General features: G+C 34.5%; 1 protein-coding gene across 4 annotated transcripts in view; it reads right to left on the bottom strand.

The window, feature by feature from the left end:
• The window catches only part of FSTL5 (follistatin like 5), a 788412-nt gene that overhangs the window by 41439 nt on the left and 722843 nt on the right, over window positions 1–24130 (bottom strand). For all 4 annotated transcript variants that reach the window (XM_021101310.2, XM_021101308.2, XM_021101309.2 and 1 more), the window contains 2 exons: window positions 18515–18622; window positions 13554–13678 (listed from right to left, as the gene is read on the bottom strand). In XM_021101310.2, the coding sequence (XP_020956969.1) occupies window positions 13554–13678; window positions 18515–18622 (233 nt within the window). The remainder of the gene's footprint in view (window positions 1–13553; window positions 13679–18514; window positions 18623–24130) is intronic.

Here is a 24130-nt window from a genome sequence, read left to right on the forward strand (position 1 = left end):
GAGCTAGCTTACAATATAGGTCTGTGTAAGTCTTAAGGATAAGTGAGTAAGAACAAAAATTCAAAATGCCAAGGGGATTCCAATTAGGGACATGAGAATTCATTTTATAAAAGGTGGCTTTGAAAGAACCCTTGAAGGGTTTATTAGGTGGACAAGGAAGAAACAAGACATGCTGCAAATAAATGCAGATTGGCAAGGAAATCTGTGTAGGTCTGTTGTGAAAGGGTGGAGTTTTGCTATAGTTGAGGTACACAGAAACCAGAGAAGGGAATGTTTTAAAGGTGACTTTAGGATAATTTGTAGAGCACATTTGTTGTTAGGTTTCACCCAGAAAGTGAAAAAACAGACTTGAATACTATAATATATTGAGTGCTAAGACACTGAATTAAGATAGAACTGAGTTTATAGCTGGTTCCAACACTTATTAGTTAAGTGATTCACCATATGCAGAATAGGGATAAAAATTTATGTAGCTGCTAGTTTTAAATGAGACAGCACATAAAAATTCTTAGCACACTGTCTAGTATAGAGAGTGCTCAAGGTTTCTTAATTACTATTAGCATATCATAAAGTAGCCATAGTAATAAGAACAAAAACTACAACTAAGCAAACAACCTGAAGACTGGATATGATACAGTAACCCAGACATAACACTAGTAAATCAGACTGTAGCTTCCATTAATAAAATAAGAAAATTATAGAGAATTATTTTGAATGACTATTGCAGGTAGGACAAGAGTAAAATCAACAATTATGGATGAAACTATTAGACAATATGGATAAATGGAAATGCATTTCCTGCATTTTCAGTAAACTTCCCATATACCTGGCCCACTTTTCCTTAATATTGTCATTCTTGCTAAAACTCAATATTTCTTGCTAAAACTCAAACTCTTGATTTATTTCTGTACATGCCTTAGGAAATCATTCTGGAGTTTATCAGAATAAAATGAATCTCTTTATTTGTGTTACAGACTTACAATAAAAATGAAAGGTTATTGTTTATATTTTACTTGTATAAATATAAGAAGGAAAATTCTTTACCTGATAAATTTGCAATTTCAATGACTATGAATCAGAAGAATAAATAAAATGCATCTCCCTTCTATAAATCCAAATATTATGGTGATTCAAAAAGTGTTTTCAAGAACTTTAAAATTTTTAAAGGTGGTAAAATTGATCACTTTGAAAGTAGATAAGTGGTAGAATTGCCAAAATGATTATCAAAATATCTTAATTTCTTGTTGATGGGGCACAGATTGGATTCACAAAAATAAAAAAAAAATGTATTAAATAGGTTAATGTAACTCTATTTTCATAAGGTAGCTGCTAATGATGCTACTCATACAGTATATTTCTTAATTAACAGAACATAAAATATTGTTATAAAATAATGTACATCTCAAACGACCATTGCCAAATGATTTGTGTTTCACTCACTTCTATTTATTAAAAAATCATTTGTGTCTAACAAAACCTCTTTGAATTAGATTTCATTATTTCCCAGTGTGAGTAAAATTTGGAGGTTTTTTATGTCAAAAAATGGTAAGCAAATTAAAGCTGTATGTTGAAATCATGAAGGCAGTCAATATTAAGATATGTATACCCATGATCTATTAAATGTCCTAGCATCATCTTTCTATAGAATCTAATAATTTATGTTCAAGCTATTTTAATATATCAGTTAAATAAATTTGGTTAATGTTTTTAATTAAAAATTATTTAGGTTTCAAAATATTCTGTGTATTTGATAGAAATACAGCACAGTTTTTAAGCAGAATTTAAACAACATATACTATAATTAAAAACATAACCAATGTTTCCTTTCTATCAAAACTGATGAATAACCTTGATTCACATTATTACAGATAATAATATAGGTGACTTTAGGATTTTCTTGGCATAATTACACAAATCAGCTGCTACTTCCATATTATATGCAAACTCTGACTCCCTTTTGCTTCAAAGAAACTAAAAGCTATATTTATTACATATCTAAAATTTCATAAGCATAAAAATAAGCTTCTACATCATGGCAAAAAGAATTACTATAATTTTAGACTTTCTCCTTGAAAATCAGTTGTCAGTACAGAAAAAAAAAAATCTATATATTTCATTATCTCTCCCCTTCTCAAAAAAAAAGGAAAGAAAGGTAATATTTTCGTAGTATAGGAAAAAATTCAATGAACTTCTCAGTTCAAACAAAAAAAGATGTGATTTTAAGCATACCTTACACAAAGGCAAGTTTAATAATCACTTAAGGGAGCTATCATTTTATTTCCTCTGAAGCTATTTGTATTCATTTTGTGAGGTCTTTATACCCTACACCATGCTGGTGTAAACATCAAAGACTAAAACCCAGGCCGTTTGATGTTTATTGCTTAACAGTATTTTTTTTTTTTGAAGTATAGTTGATTTACAAGTTTTCATTGTGTTAATTTCTGCTGTACAGCAAAGTGATTTCATATATTTTTTTTCTTAATATTCTCTTCCATTATGGCCTATCATAGGACACTGAATATAGTTCTCTGTGCTATTCAGCAGGGCCTTGTTATTTTTGCACCTAACATTCTTAATATACTCAATATGGTTATGTTGACTATGTCTATCCATGACTAATGACAGCTTTGACTTAAGAGGTGGTTTCTCCAAACATCTACTAATTTGGTGGGGTTTTCTGTTACAGTTAAATTTAAAGGCATTCTGACATCCTTTTCATGTACTTCAGTTTTGCTTGAACCAAATCTTAAAGAACTTTAAAACTTGACATCTTGCTGCATGTTTTTTTTTTTTTTTTTCAAAAAAAGAAGCAGAAGATAGAACACAAGTGAATGCTCACAAAGTAAGAATTCTTAAAGGAGAAAAAAGGAATGCATTTGTCCAGATATTCTTTGATTAATGCACAATAATCGATTTCTTTTTCCTACATGGATAGCCACAGTGAGGCTACAGCAGCAGATTTACAACAAATTAAAATGGAACAAAATATTAATCAGTTAGATTCGCAGGGAGTAGTTTTTATAGCCACAAATCACTGTCAAGACAGAAATGATCAATGCCACCAATGGTCCATCTAAAGACACCCCTTCCACTGGTTTCTATTTAAAATAACTTTGCTAATAGGGCAAAAAAATAAAAAAATAAAAAGAGAGGGAGAAAAGAATCTGATGTCTATGAGAAATAGGAACTTTAGCTACATTCACAGAAATTTTCCAAACTGTTCTGCTGACTTCTATCATTAATTTAGACATGTGTTCTCAAAGACATAATTATTTATTTAATAGCATTGCTTTATCAAGCCACAGTATGAGAATTTTATTCAAAAGGGAGATTTGGGGTATGATACTTGTATTTAAAGTTTTAACACTTTAATAAAACATTTCTTCAAGAAAAAAAATCATGAATTCATAAAATTTTACACCATTGTAAAGTATATCGTCTTCCTTCAAGAGAAAAATAATATATTCACTTAAAGATAGAAAAAATTTAAGCCCTCAATATGCATTATTTTAGTATACACATTTTATGAGAACCAATTAATGCCTTAGCTGCTTGACTCAAGATATGTGGTTTAATCTACTGAATACATGTATGAAATGGGTCCTTGCAATGAGTCCATTATATGCACATAAGAAATTGCTTAAGTTCTTAGTATGAACTCTGCCCCGCCTCTTGTATTGCATTGTATCATAACTTGTGATGTATTTCTTTATTCATCTTGTTATCTGAGTCTGTTTTTACTAGTAAACAAAGAAACTCAAGTAATCTAGGCAGGCATATAGTTTACTCGTTTAGGGTAAAATAGGTTTGATTAGCCATTTCCAGTCAAGTCCCCAAGCATAAGTGACAAAGAGGAAAAGTATGTGGAAATGTGCTCTGTATGCATCACGGCTATCTTATAAGGAAAAGACTAGATCCTGACAAATGGATGGCCTTGTGATTTACTGAACACTGAAGAGTTAGTGTAAGAACCTCTGAGGAAAGAAGCAAGAGCTATTTTACTTTGCATAATAAACTCAAGAGGCAGATCTGCAATGTAGAGTGTTTCTAAATTACATGTTATTAGTGCTCCATTGATTTCTTCAGTGAATAATGCCAAAGAATGAATCTAGTTAGAGGCTTAGAGTCTACTAATAATACCTCTATAAAACTTTTCCCTTTGTTTTTGGCCTCTCATGTGGCATGTGGAAGCTCCAGGGCCAGGGACTGAACCCATGCCACAGCAGTGACCCAAACCACAGCAGTGATAACACTAGATCCTTAACCCACTGAGCCTTCTGGGAACTCCAAAAACTTCTTTTTTATTTTTTTTTTTAATTTTTTGATTTTTTTTTTTTTTTTTTGTCTTTTTGCCATTTCTAGGGCTGTTTCTGTGGCATATGGAGGTTCCTAGCTAGGGGTCTAATTGGAGTTGTAGACGCCAGCCTACACCAGAGCCACAGCAACGTGGGATCTGAGCCTCGTCGGCAACCTACACCACAGCTCACGGCAACGCCGGATCCTTAACCCACTGAACAAGGCCAGGGATCGAACCCGCAATCTCATGGTTCCTAGTCAGATTTGTTAACCACTGAGCCATGATGGGAAATAGAACCTCTCCTTTTTTAAAATAATGAAAAATTATATTTCAAGTATAGCTTGCTTTTAAATCCAACCTTGTTTTCCCATACTAGAAAAATATTACACAGCTAATACGGCATAGTTACTTAAATGAATATTCTGTCAAAAGAAGAGTTAGCTTATTCAGTTTATCAACAATGGGCTCTTTTTTTTTTCTTTCTAAGGCTCAGATAGAGCCTATTAATTTAAGGCAGAGACTAAGTGGGGAAGCAGACAAGGTTCTTTAACTCAAGATATGATGAAGATAGCAAACTGAGCACACACACAGAGCTGCAAGCACTTGGTGATTTTTCTAAGCATTTTACACTCAATGTGCTAAAGAAGTTTAAAAGCACTGCTTAAAATAAAAGCAAATCCAGTAACCATAATGAAAAAAGAATGGCATTATAGGTCAAAGCTCAAAGAGAATAGTGTGTTGACATTTTGAGAAATAAGATAATTAAAGTTATCACATGTTTACGTAGCTTTGCACCCACATAACAATGCAGGAAGTTTTGCCAACAATGCTTTGCCAACAATGCTTTGCACACACACTCTTAAAAGTAAATAATTTGCTTAATAAGCCATTTCGTGGGGGGAATTAGCATATAAGAATGAAGGGAGCAAAGAAGAATCGAATCTCAGTGATTTTTGACTTTGCTAGATCTTTATCCAGGAACCATTTTTGGAAATTATTTTCATTTCTGCTTATCAGCCTGATAGTATACTTGTCCTAAAAGAGTGTTAAACAACTGATATTTTCCATTTCTGATATGCTTGGGTTTCAATGTTACCAGACAATTTTAGTGCTTAAACTGTCTCCATACACCTGGCCTGTCCATGAATCAAGTCACAAGGGCAGAGTTGTCTTGATATATGGGCAGCCATATATATATAATATCGCTTTAACGGATTTGATAAACTATGAGGGAGAATGATATACTTTCACTTTCACTTTCACAGAATGTTTATTTTTCCCTTGGAAAAGCTTTATGGAAACATATATCAAATCCAACCCCTTCTTAATCACTTTCTTGCTGTAATTTATAAGGGAAAAGGAGGGCTATAGGACTCTCCTCAGACTATGAGAATGGTGCCTGCTACTTGTCATTTCATTTCTCTTCATCCCTTAAGTGGAGGCAAAGCCATTGGTTGTGTAGGGATTAAGGTAAATCTGACCCTGGATAAACCCTTAACCCCTTATTGCCATAGTTCAGGTTCCTAAAAGAGTGCTTTCAGCTACTGTTGTTCTCTCCAAGAATAACAATTAGATCCACCCCCCAAAGGATTCTTGAACAAATGGATTCTTTGGAACGAACATCATCTACAGGTAGGTGCTGGGGAAGAAAGGAGTTTCACAAGGAAATTGTTGGAACATCATTTGTTTATTTTTTTGTTTTGTTTTGTTTAGCAGGTCAAGTTCAGAGGAAGACAAAAATGTGGGAACTGACATTTTCTGATTTTTACGTAAGTGCCTATTGCTTTCAAGGTCCCCTGTCACTATAATTTACAGATCTCCTCTATTCATTGCATTGCTTACCCTGTAATCATTGATTAAAATACACAGAGAGACATACACACACGCACCCTCCCAATTATAACCATTAATTTTAAGACACTACATAATCAACCAATTACCCAACTATTCCGTTTCCCTCTCAAGACACAGGAGTGCTTTAAAGGTATACTTCAAGAGAAATGTAACCCAAAGAAACAGCAGAACTATTTTGAAATTCTAGGCAATAAGATCAAATGGTGATGCGGGGGGGTAATTAATTTCAAGAGTATGCAGGCATTTCAAAGCATCTCAATACAGTTAGCAATACTGTTATCTTTCAACTTACAGAATTAGTCTTAGAGTAGACACATAAATCAGGAATGATTGCTTTCTTGTATTTACTACAAGCATTCTCTGTGCCAATTGACACTGGCCTACTTGAACTTGATGGGATTAAACTTGTCCCTAGTAGCACTCCAAGTCAATTGTGGTCAAGAAATGAGAGAGGCATGATTTGCAGATGTTACAAGGATCAGAATGTGACACAACATATCTTTTTCCATCAACTGACACCTGTTTTAAATTGTATTAAAAGTCAGTGCATTTTTAAAAGAATTTCTACTTAGAGCACTAAATAGCCCAAATGCTAGCTATACCCTTGTAATCTTAGATAAAAATATCTTGCTATTAATGTTTTTTCTTACCTCCCAACTGTTTTTATCCAGGACAACGCAAAAGTTCAAAAAAAGTTTTCTGCTACTTTTAGCGTTGTTGTAGCTTCAATTTCTGGTCTTCTTAGTCACTTGCACTAAGTGTTATCAAGTTTTTCTGCTCCTAACCACACTCGACCTGCTTTCATCCCCCAATACCAAAAATAACTCTTTTTTTTTTTTTTAATGGCAAAATTTACCTAAGATTTTTCAAGGGATTTCCACTGGAACTGTTTCTTTACTCATTGCTTTACTCTCCCGCACCTCATTAGTTTCTCCTCCTGGCCCATCACTTTTCTTCTGCCCCCTAACCTTTATACAAAATTTTTTAAAAATATGATAACATGGAGTTTCCATCGTGGCTCAGTGGTTAACGAATCCGACCAGGAACCATGAGGGAGGTTGAGGGTTCCATCCCTGCCCTTGCTCAGTGGGTTAAGGATCCGGCGTTGCAGTGAGCTGTGGTGCAGGCTACAGATGCGCCTCGGATTCCCACGTTGCTATGGCTCTGTCGTAGGCTGGCAGCTATAGCTCCGATTGGACCCCTAGCCTGGGAACCTCCATATGCCGCGGGAGTGGCTCAAGAAATGCCAAAAAGACACACACACACACAAATATGGTAACATGATGAATTACTGCTAAACCTATTGTTTTTCAATTCTTATAGGTAAATTCGAGTAGCATTTGCACAATAAGTCGTAATCTTTACATGCATTAAAATAAGAAATTGACATTTAAAATTCTCCCTCTTTAGAATGGCACCAAAAATAAAACAATCAATTATGTAGATCTCCATTCTTTTTGAGATTTAGTTGCTTTGTTGTTTAACCCAACTATCATAACACAACCATTTTTCTGAGAAAATAAACTAATTTTTGAATTACTTTTTTATTTCTGGCTGAAAAAATTGATAGCAAAAATCATTAAATCACTTGCATTAGCCATATTGTAAAAATTTTTAAGAGTAGTAGAACTGCAACATTATTGAAGTACAACTATTTACATGTAATAATATAATAAGCTAGTTATTTTGCTACAAATTATAAGTAGAATAATGAAACATTTTGCTTTAAATTTGTAGAGTATTTTTAGGAGTTCCCGTCGTGGCTTGGTGGTTAACGAACCCGACGAGCATCCATGAGGATGTGGGTTGGATCCCTGGCCTCTCTCAGTGGGTTAAGGATCCACCATTGCCGTGAGCTGTGGTTTAGGTTACAGACGAGGCTCAGATCCTGCGTTGCTGTGGCTCTGATGTAGGTCAGCGTCTACACCTCTTATTCGACCCCTAGCCTGGGAACCTCCATATGCCAGGGGTACGGCCCTAAAAAATAAAAAAAATTAAAAAATGGGAAAATTTTTAAAAATCTGCTTTTGATTAAAGTATTAATAAAATAATCATTTCAATTTTTATAACATTAAATAGACAAAATCAATAGTCTTCTGAGAATTACACATGCATTTTCAATTTTTTTTTAATTTTCCCATTGTACAGCAAGGGGATCAAGTTATCCTTACATGTATACATTACATTTTTTTTTCCCACCCTTTGTTCTGTTGCAATATGAGTATCTAGACATAGTTCTCAATGCTACTCAGCAGGATCTCATTGTAAATCTATTCTAAGTTGTGTCTGATAACCCCAAGCTCCTGATCCCTCCCACTCCCTCCCTCTCCCATCAGGCAGCCACAAGTCTTTTCTCCAAGTCCACGATTTTCTTTTCTGTGGAGATGTTCATTTGTGCTGGATATTAGATTCCAGTTATAAGTGATATCATATGGTATTTGTCTTTGTCTTTCTGACTCATTTCACTCAGTATGAGATTCTCCAGTTCCATCCATGTTGCTGCAAATGGCATTATGTCATTCTTTTTTATGGCTGAGTAGGATTCCATTGTGTATATATATACCACATCTTCCTAATCCAATCATCTGTCGATGGACATTTGGGTTGTTTCCATGTCCTGGCTATTGTGAATAGTGCTGCAATGAACATGCGGGTGCATGTGTCTCTTTTAAGTAGAGCTTTGTCTGGATAGATGCCCAAGAGTGGGATTGCGGGGTCATTTGGAAGTTCTACATATAGTTTTCTAAGGTGTCTCCAAACTGTTCCCCATAGTAGCTGTACCAGTTGACATTCCCACCAACAGTGCAGGAGGGTTCCCTTTTCTGCACACCCCCTCCAGCACTTGTTATTTGTGGATTTATTAATGATGGCCATTCTGACAGGTGTGAGGTGGTATCTCCTGGTAGTTTTGATTTGCATTTCTCTTATAATCAGCGATGTTGAGCATTTTTTCATGTGTTTGCTGGCCATCTATATATCTCCCTTGGAGAACAGTCTATTCAGGTCTTTTGCCCATTTTTCCATTGATTGATTGGCTTTTTTGCTGGTAAGTTGTATAAATTGCTTATATATTCTAGAGATTAAGCCCTTGTCGCTTGCATCATTTGAAAATATTTTCTCCCATTCTGTAAGTTGTCTTTTTGTTTTCTTGTGGGTTTCCTTTGCTGTGCAAAACCTTTTCAGTTTGATGAGGTCCCATGGGTTTATTTTTGCTCTTATTTTTATTGCTTTGGGAGACTGACCTGAGAAAATATTCATGACGTTGATGTCAGAGAGTGTTTTGCCTATGTTCTCTTCCAGGAGTTGAATGGTATCTTGGTCTTAAATTTAAGTCTTTCAGCCATTTTGCATTTATTTTTGTGCATGGTGTGAGTGGGTGTTCTAGTTTCATTGATTTGCATGCAGCTGTCCAGGTTTCCCAGCAATGCTTGCTGAATAGACTTTCCTTTTCCCATTTTATGTTCTTCACTCCCTTGTCAAAGATTAATTGACCATAGGTGTCAGGATTTATGTCTGGGTTCTCTATTCTGTTCCATTGGTCTGTCTGTCTGTTTTGATACCAGTACCACACTGTTTTGATGACCATGGCTTTGTAACATTGCTTGAAGTCTGGGAGAGTTATGCGCCCTGCTTGGTTTTTGTTTTCAGGATTGCTTTTGCAATCCTGGGTCTTTTGTGGTTCCATATAAATGTTTGGATTGTTTGTTCTAGTTGTGTGAAAAATGTCATGGGTAATTTGATAGGGATTGCATTGAATCTGTAGATTGCTTTGGGTAGTATGGCCATTTTTACAATATTGATTTTTCCAGTCCAGGAGCATGGAGTATCTTTCCATTTCTTTACATCTTCTTTGATTTCTTTGATTAAAGTTTTATAGTTCTCGGCACATAAGTCCTTTACCTCTTTGGTCAGGTTTATTCCAAGGTATTTGATTTTGTGAGGTGCAATTTTAAAAGGTATTGTATTTTCATATTCCTTTTCTAATATTTCATTGCTGGTATATAGAAATGCAACTGACTTCTGAATGTTAATCTTATATCCTGCTACTTTGCTGAATTTATTAATCAGTTCAAGGAGTTTTGGGGTTGAGTCCTTAGGGTTTTCTATGTATAATATCATGTCGTCTGTATACAGTGACAGTTTTATCTCTCTCTTCCTATATGGATGCCTTTTATTTCTTTTGTTTGTCTAATTGCTGTGGCTACGACTTCCAAAACTATGTTGAATAGCAGTGGTGAGAGTGGGTATTCCCGTCTTGTTCTAGATTTGAGTGTGAAGGCTTTCAGTTTTTCTCCATTGAGTATATTTGCTGTGGGTTTATCATAAATGGGTTTGATTATATTCAGGAATGTTCCCTCTATACCCACTTTGGCGAGGGTCTTGATCATGAATGGATGTTGGACTTTGTCAAATGCTTTTTCTGCATCTATTGAGATGATCATATGATTTTTGACTTTTCTTTTGTTAATGTGGTGTATGACGTTGGTTGATTTGCTTACGCTGAACCATTCTTGTGAACCTGGGATGAACCCCACCTGGTCATGGTGTATGATCTTTTTGATATGTTGTTGGATTCAGTTGGCTAAGATTTTGTTGAGAATTTTTGCATCTATATTCATCAATGATATTGGGCGATAGTTTTCTTTTTTGGTGGTATCTCTGTCTGGTTTTGGAATTAGGGTGATGGTGGCATCATAGAATGTCTTTGGGAGTATTCCTTCTTCTTCAACCTTTTGAAAGAGTTTAAGGAGGATAGTCACCATTTCCTCTTTATATGTTTGATAGAATTCGCCTGTGAAGCCATCTGGTCCTGGACTTTTATTTGTAGGGAGTGTTTTTATGACCTCTTCAATTTCATTTCTAATTATCAGTCTGTTCAGTTGGTCTGTTTCTTCTTGATTCAGTTTTGGCAGGCTGTATGATTCTAGAAAACTGTCCATTTCTTCCAGATTGTCAAATTTGTTGGCATATAGTTGTTCATAGTATTCTCTTATGGTTTTTTGTATTTCTGCAGTATCCGTTGTGATGCATTTTCAATTTTAATAGTTACTTTTAATTTACCATCTAGATGTTTTTTCACATAGAAGATAAAATTCAAAATTTATATTCTTTAATAAGAAATGTATTTTTTTTTTCGCTTTTTAGGGCCACACCCATGGCGTTTGGAAGTCCCTAAGGTACAGGTCGAATTGGAGGTATAGCTGCAGGCCTATGCGACAGCCACAGCAACTTAGGATCTGAGCCATGTCTGCAACCAACACCATAGTTCACAGCAATGCTGGATACTTAACCCACTGAGCAAGGCCAGAGATTGAATCTGCATCCTCATGGATCCTAGTCGGGTTTGTTAACCACTGAGCCACAAAGGGAACTCAGAAATGTACTTCTCATGCTTTTACAAAACATACTCCTTTTGTAGTGAACAATCTCTTCAATTTTAAAATTATGTTTTATGGTTTGTTCACGATTTGATGAAATTTAAGGCTTTTAAGGAAATTCTTTATGAAATGCCATATGAAAAATGAGTGTCTATTTAATAAACATTACCAGTTAACTGAAATGGCAATTAATTACTAATGTGAAATATACATCATTTATTAAATATCCAATGGACCTATTTTTGTAAAGAATAACAGAAGAAATAAAATGCTTTATTGTTACTTAAAAGCAAAAGTATATAATTGTAGAGTGTTTAAAGTCCGTACATTTCAAAAAGAATAGAAAGCAATTTGTATATTTACAAAATTTGAAGTAACTAATATTTCCTCTAAATATTTGAGAGGTAGATAAACCAACTCACACTCAGGTATATTAAAAAATATCTATTATGTAATTTTAATAATACCTTTTCAAAAATAAACTTTCAGTCAATAAGTATTCTGTCAATTCCTTTTGGAAGCTCTAGAACTACTGAGGAGTCAGGGGTATGAATACACCCTTTGTCATCTTCCAGAAGGTTCATTTAGTTAAAATAAACTAAATTCACAATCATGGCTCAGTGGTTCAAGATTAAAGAATGAGCCACATCAATGACCTACAGCACAGCTCATGGCAATGCTGGATCCTTAACCCACTCAGCAATGCCAGGGATCCAATCCGTAATATCATGGATACTAGTCCAGTTCTTAACCCGCTGAGCCATGATTTGAACTCCAAAACACTCTACATTTCAGATACCATCTTAACTGGGAAAATTTTGAGTTCATATGATGATTCTTTCAGTCTCTGAACTATGATGATGCCTGTGGTTAGACTTAAAAATAATTACTCTGATGCAAATACTTTTTAAATATGCTGCATTTTCAACCAGTTCTACTTACTTTCCACAAAAAAGTAATAATTATAACTATATCACAGTTTTTTATCACTTTATTACTCAGTACATAATAGGCATTCTGAAAATAATAATTGATTGCTTGACAGATATATTCAATGCTCTGAAAACATATACATGGCTGCACAAAGAACCATTTATATATAATACCCAACCATGAGCCACAATTCTTATTTATAATCTCCCTTTTCATTTTTGCAAGTTGAATTTTGCACTCTTTCAGAATTCTTACAACTCCACTTTTAAACAGGATAATTTTCAATTTAATTCAAAGGAAACAAATAGACACAAGAAACAAATAGTGGCTCATGTAACATATAACATTCAAAGCAGTTCCCCCTCATCCAATTCCTTGAAAAAAAGAATCAAATGTTAGTTTGGTCCAGATTCACTAATATTGCTAAGCAATACTTTAAATCTTTTTCAATGTATCATCAAGATATTAGAAATTGTGAATATCTGAAAGCTCCTTCTTATAAACATTTAAACCATTTCTGTGAAACTTTGGAGTGAAGTCTTTATAAATTATTACTTTTTTACCTCTTGTAAATATATTTGAGAGATAGAACACACCAACATGTTTTCTGAGAGTGCAGACCTCAAACAACATTTCAGATTACTATACTCTCAGATACAATCTTAAATTATTTTCTATGTGGGCAAAAATGATTCATGAAAGTTATTATAAATGTATTGGATAAATTTTGACACGAGTGTCTCTCTTCTCTGCAAGGAACTCAGGTTATGTCCAAATGTCAACATTTTGCAAAAGCCAGATAAAAAGACTTTAATGACACTTTGCACAAATATTAATTGTAAAATTGATTTTAAAATGCAAATATATCTTTATAAATTCACTTCTCTATTACACATGAAAGGAAATACAAGACAGGAATTCATCACTAATGTCGATAAATAAATATTCACTGAGCAGGTGAAACAAAGTGAAATCATGTGCAATGATGTGTATATTCACTGTATAACTGATTTTTTCCTTGGATGATTTCCCATGGCTTTTTATCAAAATTAGAGAGAAACCTGAAAGTAGACAGTCATATTAGTTCTTACCTCATGTGGGTGATGAGGAGTGTGGTAGCAGGAATGAAGAAGTCATCCACACGGTCAAACTGCTTCCCCACCGGCTGGGTGTGGATGGTGTGATGGGGCACGTTCCCGCTGGCCAGCGTTATTACCTAAACAGAGCATCATGTTTAGATCTTGGCTGTGCATGTCCTTAATAGCATCAGGGATAGACTAAGTCTCTGACTCTTTATTTCCATCCTTAGAATTCGTATGTTCTGAAGCAATTTGGAATTCTAGTGTATTTGATTATTTTCAGTGTAGACACTTCTGTTTATAGAAGGGGGAAAAAACAGATGGAATTCTCTTTTGCCTTGATGCTGCTATGGTGTGGGTTTGATCCCTGGCCCAGGAAATTCTGCATACCATGGGTACAGCCAAACAAAAAGAAAAAGGTTCTTCTTCAACAACTTCTGCTTAAAATATTGGATAGGCATATAAACAATTTCTGTATTATAAAATATTATTGTTGTAATAAGAAAAACAAAAGCAAGCATACATATTATGTGAATGAGATACTAGAGTTCCTGCTATGGGGCAGTGGATTAAGGATCCAGTGTTGCCTCTTGAGGCTTCATGGTTTTGATCCCCAGTCCAGAACCTCCATATGTTATGGGTGTGGCCGAAAAAGAAAAAAAAAGATACTAGCTTTCTCTATTTTTCTTTCTTTCTTCCTCCCTCCCTCCTTCTCTCCCTCTTTTCTTCCCTTCCTCCCTCTCTCCCTTCCTCCTTCCTTTCTTCTTTCCTTCCTTTCCTTCCCTCCTTCACTGCTTTATTAAAATACAATTGATCAATAAAAAATTCTCCCTCCTACAGAACAAAGTTGGAAACATAGGACAGAAAACTCCAAAAAAAATTGCACAGGAAAGATTTTTGCTTTTAGAACTCCTAAAATAGATAACATCATATTTTAAAGCATTTTCCTTTTTTAAATTGAAAATAATAGATTTAAGTAATTTTTAATCAAAGTGTCTTCCAACTATTCATCATTAATTGGTTTTTAAAACTTTCATAGTTCATTTAAGAAAAGTTCACTACATTTAAGTTCTTTTATCCATTATATCCTGTTATGCACAAAATTCTCTCAGTTCTTCCTCCTTATTTCTCAAATCTTCACATTTGTTCTATTGTTCTCGGTGAACAACCATTGCTCTGTGTTAGACTTTAAAGCACCTTCCTGCCTTTATTTTACTGCCCTTTAAATCCTTCCTACATATGATTATCAAATTAAACTTCCTAAACTATGGACTGCCTACGTTAAACAGACTTCTTCCCTCAAAACTGAGTGTCTTCTGAATTTGGTTTTTAGGATAGAAGTTTTTTTCTTTTTTTTTTTTTTTTTTAGTTTTAGTTTTTTTTTTGTTTTTTTTTTCCCCTGAAGGGTTAATTTTTCTTCATTAAAAGGAGTATACTTTCATCTAGTGACACTGGAAATTGCCAAGTTCAAGAAAATAGGTTAATGGTTATAATGGTCAAGATAGGCTCAGTTATGTTACACTCAAAAAACATGAAACAGAAAAATCTTTCCATCTTAGTGGCTTGGAAAATAAAGATTTTTGTTTAATGCCTGTTTGTTTGTTTTTTTTTTCCCCCAGAGTGCTTTGACAGGATACCTATTGTTTTCGATGTTTTCATTCTGTTTTCCTTGAGGAAGGAACAGCCCGTTACCTTGAATATTTCCATTCATGAAAGTCTTCGTTTGCCAAAACTAATCATATGGTTCCACCCAACCAAAAGAAGGGCCCCCATGACCAGAGGAAGAGAGAACCAAAGTCTGTGATAAGGTTTTAGAGACACTATACCTATTTTATTAATGAGTATCAGCGAGAAAGCCCTCACTGGATTTCAGTGGTTCATAATAATGCCTAAGAGACTTGAATAAAAGTCAATAATGACAATGGAACCCTCCAAATTTTCTTACCTTTAGATTTCTTAGAGGTATAGCATCCTCAAAATGTATGTCCATGTATTTGAAATAAATAATAATGCTTAGACTGACCCCAGCAATAATAACACTTACTGAAAACTTGCTATATGTGCCAATATATGCTCCAAGTAGTTCACAGGCATCACAGAATTTAACAGTCAAACAACAATATAATGTGTTTTTTGCATCCCAAACTTACTAATGCAAAAGCATTTCATACCACTGAAGGTATATTAACTGGACCTCTCTTCTCTCTTGGAATCATCTTAGGTTGTAAAATATACAAAGCCATTTCCCCAGTTCCTCCCAGTCTGGACATTGTTCCCTAATGGGTATGGGTCCTTCTCCCTGATGGAATTGAGCATGAAATGCCAGGTTAAGGACAGAGCCCACAGAATGCAAGGACAGAGATTGATCTGTGGTGCACCTTAACCAATAGGCCCTGTCTTGTAACAACCCAACTCATTCCTAAAAGCATCCTGCTACTGGCCTTTGTGTGATTACTTTCTGCAAACCCAGAGCTAACACCACCCACTGTCACCCATCTGGCTGGAGCCTAATTCCTGGTCAATAGCAGAACCCAAAGACGTGATTCCAAGTTGTTTCCTGGGGATTTTTTTTATCTAATTGTTGTGCATTTGAAAAGACACTACATGCAGACTGTAAAACTGTGCAGATGACAGACTGGAGAATTTTAGATTTTTACAGAATATCTTATATTTTCATAAGGTATGCATGCCTTTTAAAAAGAAAAAAATAGTTATGCTTAATCTCTAAGACTTCATCTGAGAACATTAGATGGAAAAATCACTGTCTTAACTAAAATTATGACAGTGTATGGGTTTTTATTAACTGATTGTAAATATCTAAGAAAATAATACATATTGCTTTCATAATTGTCAGAGATGTATATATTTAATTATATTCAACATGAAAATACAAAGTAGGGGTTTTAGATCTTTGATAAAATTATTCGCACCTTCAAGGGTAAGTAGGTACTATAAAAGATACAACACATTATGACTTATTTTTTTTTAATTTCAGTTTCAAACTAGCTAAGATTGTTTTCATTGAATGAAAGGTTAAAAGTCCTTACTATATTCATCTATGGGTTAAGATTTCTGAAGGAAAGGGATTATTTTGGTTGCCATAAAATTCAGACTTAATTTTACAAATGTAAAAAAAAAAATACACACATACACACACATACACACACACACATATTTCTACATAAAAAAAGCTACAACTTATTAGGGCTAAAAAGGCACTCTCTACCCCTCATGACCTAGCACCAATCTCTCTCTCCTGTCTGATTTTTCAACATCAGGGCACAGGGATACTCAAGTAAAAGTGAAAGCTTGCCCATGGTTTTGGTTTGGTCAATTCAATTTCTCCAAAGGCAAAACAGTTTCCCTTTTCAAACGCATCTTAAATCCCATTTCTTTGGAACGTATTTCCTGATAATCCTGTTCAGAGACAATTATCCATAAATAAATTGACATTTCTGCAGAGTCAGGTCTTTCTGAGCAGAAAGCCCTGGCAAATTTGGTTAAAGGGTGACAGTATAGCAAAAATGCCTGGGAAGCTAGAGACAGAGTACTGCTCATGAGATATTTAGAGACTTAATTCATCTGAGCCAATCAATGATGGATGCACCAGGGTACTGACCTACCTACCTCTCCTCTCCCAGGAGGAGATTTGCATGAGTTCCAGAGTAATCACCTCTATCTCATAGGACAACATGGGCCAAGGTACCAGGAGCCTAAAAAAAATTAGAGCCTCACATCCCAGTATCCTTCACCTGTAGAAGGACTGTGCTGTTCATGCAGGTGACTCTAGTCTCTCACCATGTCACCCCGTGGGGAGAATAAACACTAACATGTTCCAAGGGTAAGAAATGATCTATTCTTTGACTCATACACTCTGATAGTCCTGTCCATCTGCCTATTGTCTATATTTTTCTGTCTACCTACCTATCTACCTATTCATCTATCTACCTGTCTATCATCTATCTATAAATCATCTATCTACTTGACAATCATCTACTTATTTATCATCTATCTGTCTTATAATACAGAAATATCCACACTTCATTTAATATATATTGTATTTAGTATTTGAAAAGTAACACTCAATTCCTACATTTTATTTTATATTTCTAGATATGTGACCAACCTTTCACTCCCACCTGGAAAATGTTTTTAAAATTTACTGAGTCTCCTTACCATAATTTTTATTAGACATTCAGAGAAAAAGAACCCATTTTGAGGTGGCTGGATAACATGTGAGAAAGTTCGTAACACTTCTACAAAAAGTCATTATCAAAATGTGTATTTATATGTAGATATGCATTTGTTTGTCAAGTTCTCATATAAACAATTTCAAAACATAAGCAAATTAAACAAAAATGACACCACATCCTCCCCAGTTAGAAACAAACCTGTACTTAGATATTAAAATTCTATGTCTGGAGGAAAATGGGGACCTGCTTTGATACTCTACCTCTCTTGATCACCATCTCACTGCTTCACACTCCAAGACCCATTTTAAAGAAAGGGAAACAAGACAATGCTGGTGGAGGTAGGAAATTGCTGAAAGGGAAATCATACCTTCTTTTCCTAATGGCTTCAGCTTTATCCTCATAGGTTATTCATTTTTGCATATAAATCTAATGTTTGGAACATGTGACCTAAAATATTTTCCAAGCAAAAAGGTACTTGAGTACCAACATGATTTTCCCCTTGCTGTGAAGACATAGATGTATCAAAAGTACAGTTCTGGTGGAGTTTCCTTGTGGCTCAGTGGGTTGAGGATTCCACATTGTCACTGCAGCAGCTCTGGTCACTGCTGTGGTACAGGTTTGATCCCAGCCAGGAAACTTCCGCATGCTATAAGCTGAGCCAAAAAAGTCTAGTCCTCAGATGAAAGCTTATCGTGGCACAATGGTTATCAATGTCCAGTTAGATATGGAGAGGTTTAAAGAGCATGATTTCCCCAAATATGCTGAAATGTACATACATACCTGCAGTGTTGGAGAAGTCTTTGCCATCGTTCCCCAGCTGAGCACCCAGACCTGGTCATGGGATTTGTCATAGTGTAATTTCACTGGGACAGGGTCCGTGCTTACTGCCTGGAATAAATAAAGTTGAAAGAGTTTTCAGACGAGATATTAGTTTAAGACTAGGCCATATATTATGGAGGAATCCCAGAGTTTCAATATCAGATTAAAAATGTATGTTGCTGATTATCTACTTTTCTAAACATTCATTTGATTAATTTGGAAATATGATACTTTACTTAAATATGTTTTGGCATGATTTTATACAGTCTTATGTTCATTCATTACCTATGCAAATTGTGTTGAATGGAGAAGCTATTTAGAAACTCAAGATATAAATGATTAATTCGTGTTTTAATCAATTGTTGAATACAGGTGAGAACTATGTTTATATGATTACATTTTTATATCCCAATGTTCCTTAGGGGTTTGACCATTTATAATGCTAAACTGCTCACAATCTGATATATGGTGGTAACTATTATAACAGATTACCTAGTTTAGTTTCTTTAATGGGAAATCTTAAAGCACAGAAAAAGGAGAAGCAGTTTTTGTGTACCATACTTGATATGGTAAATGTGTTTTTCTGCTAATATTTATAATATTTAGAATTTACTGAAAACAAAACTTCCAGAACACAAATCACTGCCACAAAGTAATTTTACTCACTTTAATCCCAAGCTATTTATATTATAAGCTAACACTTTTTGAAGTAATTTCCTTAGTTACCTATTTTCTAATTTAATAACATAAAACAAATTGTGTTCAATAAAACAACTTTTATCCAATATTGATAGCGTTTATTTCTAGAACACTATTTGATATCCTTAGAGAATTTCCCAAGACCTAGTTCTTAATATAATCTTTTCAGCGGGTTAAAGGTAAACCATAACTGTTGTTGAACATGTAAAAATTCATATTTTAACTAACACCAGGAATTTAGTCTTACTAAAGCTTTTTTTTTTTTTCCTGAAAAATTGGCCTGTGTTTTATCTATTTAAAATTCTTAGTGTTCTTGGATTGGAATTAATTATTGGATTTCTGAAAAGATCTACTTAAACATTTCCCTTTTAGGGTCCTCATCCCTTTCTTTCCAACTAACAGAGCCAGGATAGTGTTTTGGGTTCAGGTGAGCAGCAATGTTCTCAGGGAAGGTAGACCACTTGGCAAGAAGCAGGATTTAACCCAATGGCTAATTCTAATTTTGCTGTTGTTGTTGTTGCTTTTTAGGGCCACATCTGTGGCTTATGGAAATTCCCAGGCTAGGGTTCAAATCAGAGCTGTAAATGCTGGCCTACACCACAGCCGTAGCAACTCAGAATCCAAACCGTGGCTGTGACCTATGCCACAGCTCATGGCATTGCTGGATACTTAACCCACTAAGTGAACCTAGGGATCAAACCTGCATCCTAATGGCTACGAGTAGGATTCATAACCGGATGAGCCACAACAGGAACTTCCTCTTATTCCCTTTTGACAGATTTAAGCCAATGACTTATTCCTTTTTGACAAGCATAAATGTCCGAGCCTCTCTAGAGGTTAAAGGTGGTCACATGGCATTTCCTAGTTTACACATTGTAAAGATTAAAATGATGGATGATTTTTGAGAATGATACTGTATTTCCATCCAAAGAAAATAGCCGAGGAGACTTCTATCTTCTACACTTTCTCTTTCTTCCTGATTTGTTTGAATGCTCTCATATGAGGGTAATACGCCTCAATTTCCAAGGCCATTTTAAGGTCAGGAAACAATATGCTTAAGCAGGAAAAGCCACCACTATGAGGATTCAGGAGGAGAAAAATGAAAGGTGACTGAATTCTCCATAATAACCTCGAGTTGCTGCACAAAGCTAGAATAACTATCCCGAGGCTTGATGTTATTTGGGATAATTAAATTGTTCTATTGCTTGAGGAATAGCTAGTCTGGTATTTGGTTAATTGTACTCAAGAGAATGCCAGATGGTTCCTTTCAATTCTTCATGTACTGATCGATAATTTCAATGGTTGTCTAGCAAAAAACCCACCACTAATCATTACGCTAATAACAAAGCAGTAAGATTCCATTGACTTTTCATATTCTCCCCTTTGGATGTTAAACTTGATCTAAGTATGATTATAATGTCAGTCTATTTTGCATGCGACTTAAAATGGAATAATCATTAGGCTTTTGAAATGGTACGGATAAAATAGTTCAATAGGACAACAAAAGCAGCAATAACAAAGGTCTCATGGATATTCAGTTGTTAGGATACAGTTATAAAAAAAGCAAAGATCCTTAGAGAACTTTAAACAGTAAGCAAAAATTTGAATAAATATTTTCAGTCTGCCAGCTTTCATGTAAGTTTCTTTCCTTTCACCAGGACCTTTCATAAATATCTTATAAGGGCATACTACCACCTTTGGGTTTTGTTAATATCCACATAAAATGGGATAAGAAAATGGAGACCCTGTCTTAACCAGGAATCAGTCAGCTGTGATCAACAGGTCTGGGGTTGAGTCAGTGATCCTTCCCAAAGTGGGAACCTCCCTACCATGAAAGACCATAACTCCTAGTTGATAGTTTTATTCCTGACAATATCTGGATGTGTCGCCTTCCCATTTATGCTTCATGGGTAAGAAACATACTTTGTTTTTATTTGTTTGTTTTTTCTCTTTTAGATTGTGAAAAGAAACTCATGGGCCCCAAATGTAAGCAGTATCATTTGTGTAAAGAGTACAATCCAAGGAGGAAACCACTGAACAGCAGGATATACCACGCTTGAGGGAACATATTCTGAGGCTGACTTCAAATCTTAGTGTCTTCACACACATTTTAATAATAAAAACCACAACCACAATAATAATAATAACTCGGGAAGTTACTAACCAGGTTGGTGGCTGAGTTTCCTCTATAACCCAATGAAGACAGTAATATCAAAATGTTGCTGTGAATATTACGTGAGGTTGAAATATAAGGATGTGCCTGGTGAATGTTAAACACTATGGAAATACCACTACTATTAGAAAAACTAACTGAATTAGAGGTCTTTTCATGACATCATCATGGTGTTTTAAAGATGCAATGCTGTTAGCAAATGAAGAAACTGAGCCCTAGAAGAGGCTTTGCTTTAACAATCAGAGTTTTTGTCCTGGAAGAGTTTACAGGCCAGAGGGTGAAAGAAGCTCTTAAAATAATCTGATGCAATTCACAAAATAAAGATACAGACCAAATGCCCTATAAGCTCAAGAGGAAGAAATACAGAGCAGGATGGGGGAGGGTGCGGGGTATATTTTTTGCCTTAAAGTAGGAACTTTTTTTTTTAATAAATAGGAAGGCAGAGATCATTTTTTAAAGTTAACATAAGTTCCAGGAGATGTCAGGAGACAGTTAATGATTAATCTCCTTTAAGTAAATTAAGGTATATGTTTACAAAGGAAGAAGCTATCAAATAATTTTCAAAACAGTTTCAGAATTTGAAAGCTGTATGCTCAATGGCCTCCAGAATTTGCGAACATTTTGTGTTCTAGCAGTTCATAGTTTTGGTATTAAATTTAGTTAATAACCAAATTAGTCTGTGGTTATAAAAGCTCTCTAGAACCAAAAAAGACATGCAGATAAAAATGAAGAGAAGTACATCTGACATACTTTATTTGGAAAGTGTTTAACTCCTAGAAAAATCTATTTACAAGTTTTCAGGCGTGCAGCTGTAACACATTCTACAGAGGGAATGTTTCATGGTTTTTAGCAACAAAACCATGTAACAATGGCAAAAATAGTTCCAAACAATTGTCTTCAAGGATGAACTTGCCCTAATCTAATTTTTAGTGAAAAACCCAGATATTTTCCTATTTAAATTGTCAACATTTAATGGGATAAACGACAGGTGTTGGATTTAATAAAATATCTATTAATTCACTTTGGATATTACTTTAAATGATTAGTCACTTTAGACCATTAGCTTTTGTAATGTAGAAAGGCACTCTTTTGATATTAAAAAAAATGTTTGCCACAATTAAGTCTTTAAAACTCTGTGTTAAAAAATTTGTATTTCTCCACTTTTTTTAAAAAGAGTGTAAAGATTCTATTTTTTTTATTTTCCTTTGTCAATCTATATAAACCTTAACTCCCTAATAATCCCAATATACCTCGTGTGGTAAAAACTTATGAGTATTCCTTGAAGTATTCCTTGAGGGGGTGGACAAATTACAAAAATATTTTAAATTTTGTGCTGCACTGGTCACTGACCACTTGTATCAGCTTCCGTAAAGATGGCTTATTTTGTCAGGGTGAAAAACCAAGAATAGCAACAAAGATGCACAGAACTTAGAGTTTAGCCTTGACATGAAGGAACAGGGAAGCACAGCTTGTTTATCAGTCTGACAAGTAGAGTACCAGCTGGCTAATTAAGTGAACCTAATTTAAACTAATGATGTAGATTCTCCGGATAATATGCTAACAGCTAGAGGAGACTGCTGATGACACTTAAGAATACCCAAGGTGTTACATAAGCCACTTCTGCATCCAAGCAGAACCTGATTTTGCTCATCAGAAGACAAAATGAGGTCAGCTGTTTATTTGTTAATCTTCTACATAGCCAAAAATTACCTGCATGCTATTCTACAAAAAAATTAATAGTAAGAAAAGCAATAAGCATGTGATGTTGAAAGCAACACCAAGGTTATAGAGTCCATTAAAAACTTGTGACCTTTTAAGATGCTGATAGAAATGATAAAAACAAGTATACCCCTATGGCAGGAATTTATCATGAAGTGTGTAAAACCTTATGTTGTCAAGAATATATTTGTCATTTTAATAATAAAATGTGACAATGTTGATCAAGTTTTTAACTTATTTATCCCTAAAGTGACATGCCTAATTCCAATTCACACAAATATATACAAAAGAAAAAAAGTCAGGAGTATGATTTCTTAGATGAGGTCGGTACAAAACACTAGTGATCTTCTTTAATGGGATTGAAAAAGACAGATTGAAAAATTAAATCTGAATGAAGAAATTTGATCTCTCTTTTTACGTTTTCTTTCCTGTCAAAAATTAGACAATTTGGTGTTGGACTTCAGTTTTTCATCTCTGTCCACCCTATAAAAAAATCTATAGTAGTTTCTCTCATGTTTGGGAGATGATTAAATTTTGATTTTAATTAATATTATTAGTTGCCAATGTATAATATATTTAGGCTAGAAAGAAAGAAACAGAAGTACAGCACATAATCACAAACTATAACTTCATTTGAATAAAAAAAGGCTGACTTGAGTCAGCCTCCAATGAGAAAAATGGTCAGTTTGAGAAGTGTGCTTTACTTTTCATAAAATTAACTTTGCACTTTGCAGTTGATGTTGACTCTACTCTGCCATTGTTATAAATAAAGCTTTAAATAATAAGTGAAATGTTTTTTTTACCTTTAGTTTTTTAAAGTAGACAGATATTCTTCTATTTTATTTTTTAAGGTTTTTATTTTTTCTATTACAGTTATTTTATTCTGTCTTTAAATAGCTTTAGAACTTGAATTACTTGGATTATTAATTTATAAAACAGAAATTTCAATATCCAAGTCTGTTAATTCACCTACATGCACTTCTTTT

The sequence above is a fragment of the Sus scrofa genome, chromosome 8 (assembly GCF_054392235.1).
Source record: "Sus scrofa isolate SSC_HxYL_T2T_F1_AM1 chromosome 8, Sscrofa_HxYL_maternal_Yorkshire_Landrace_v2.0, whole genome shotgun sequence".
NCBI lineage: Eukaryota > Metazoa > Chordata > Mammalia > Artiodactyla > Suidae > Sus > Sus scrofa.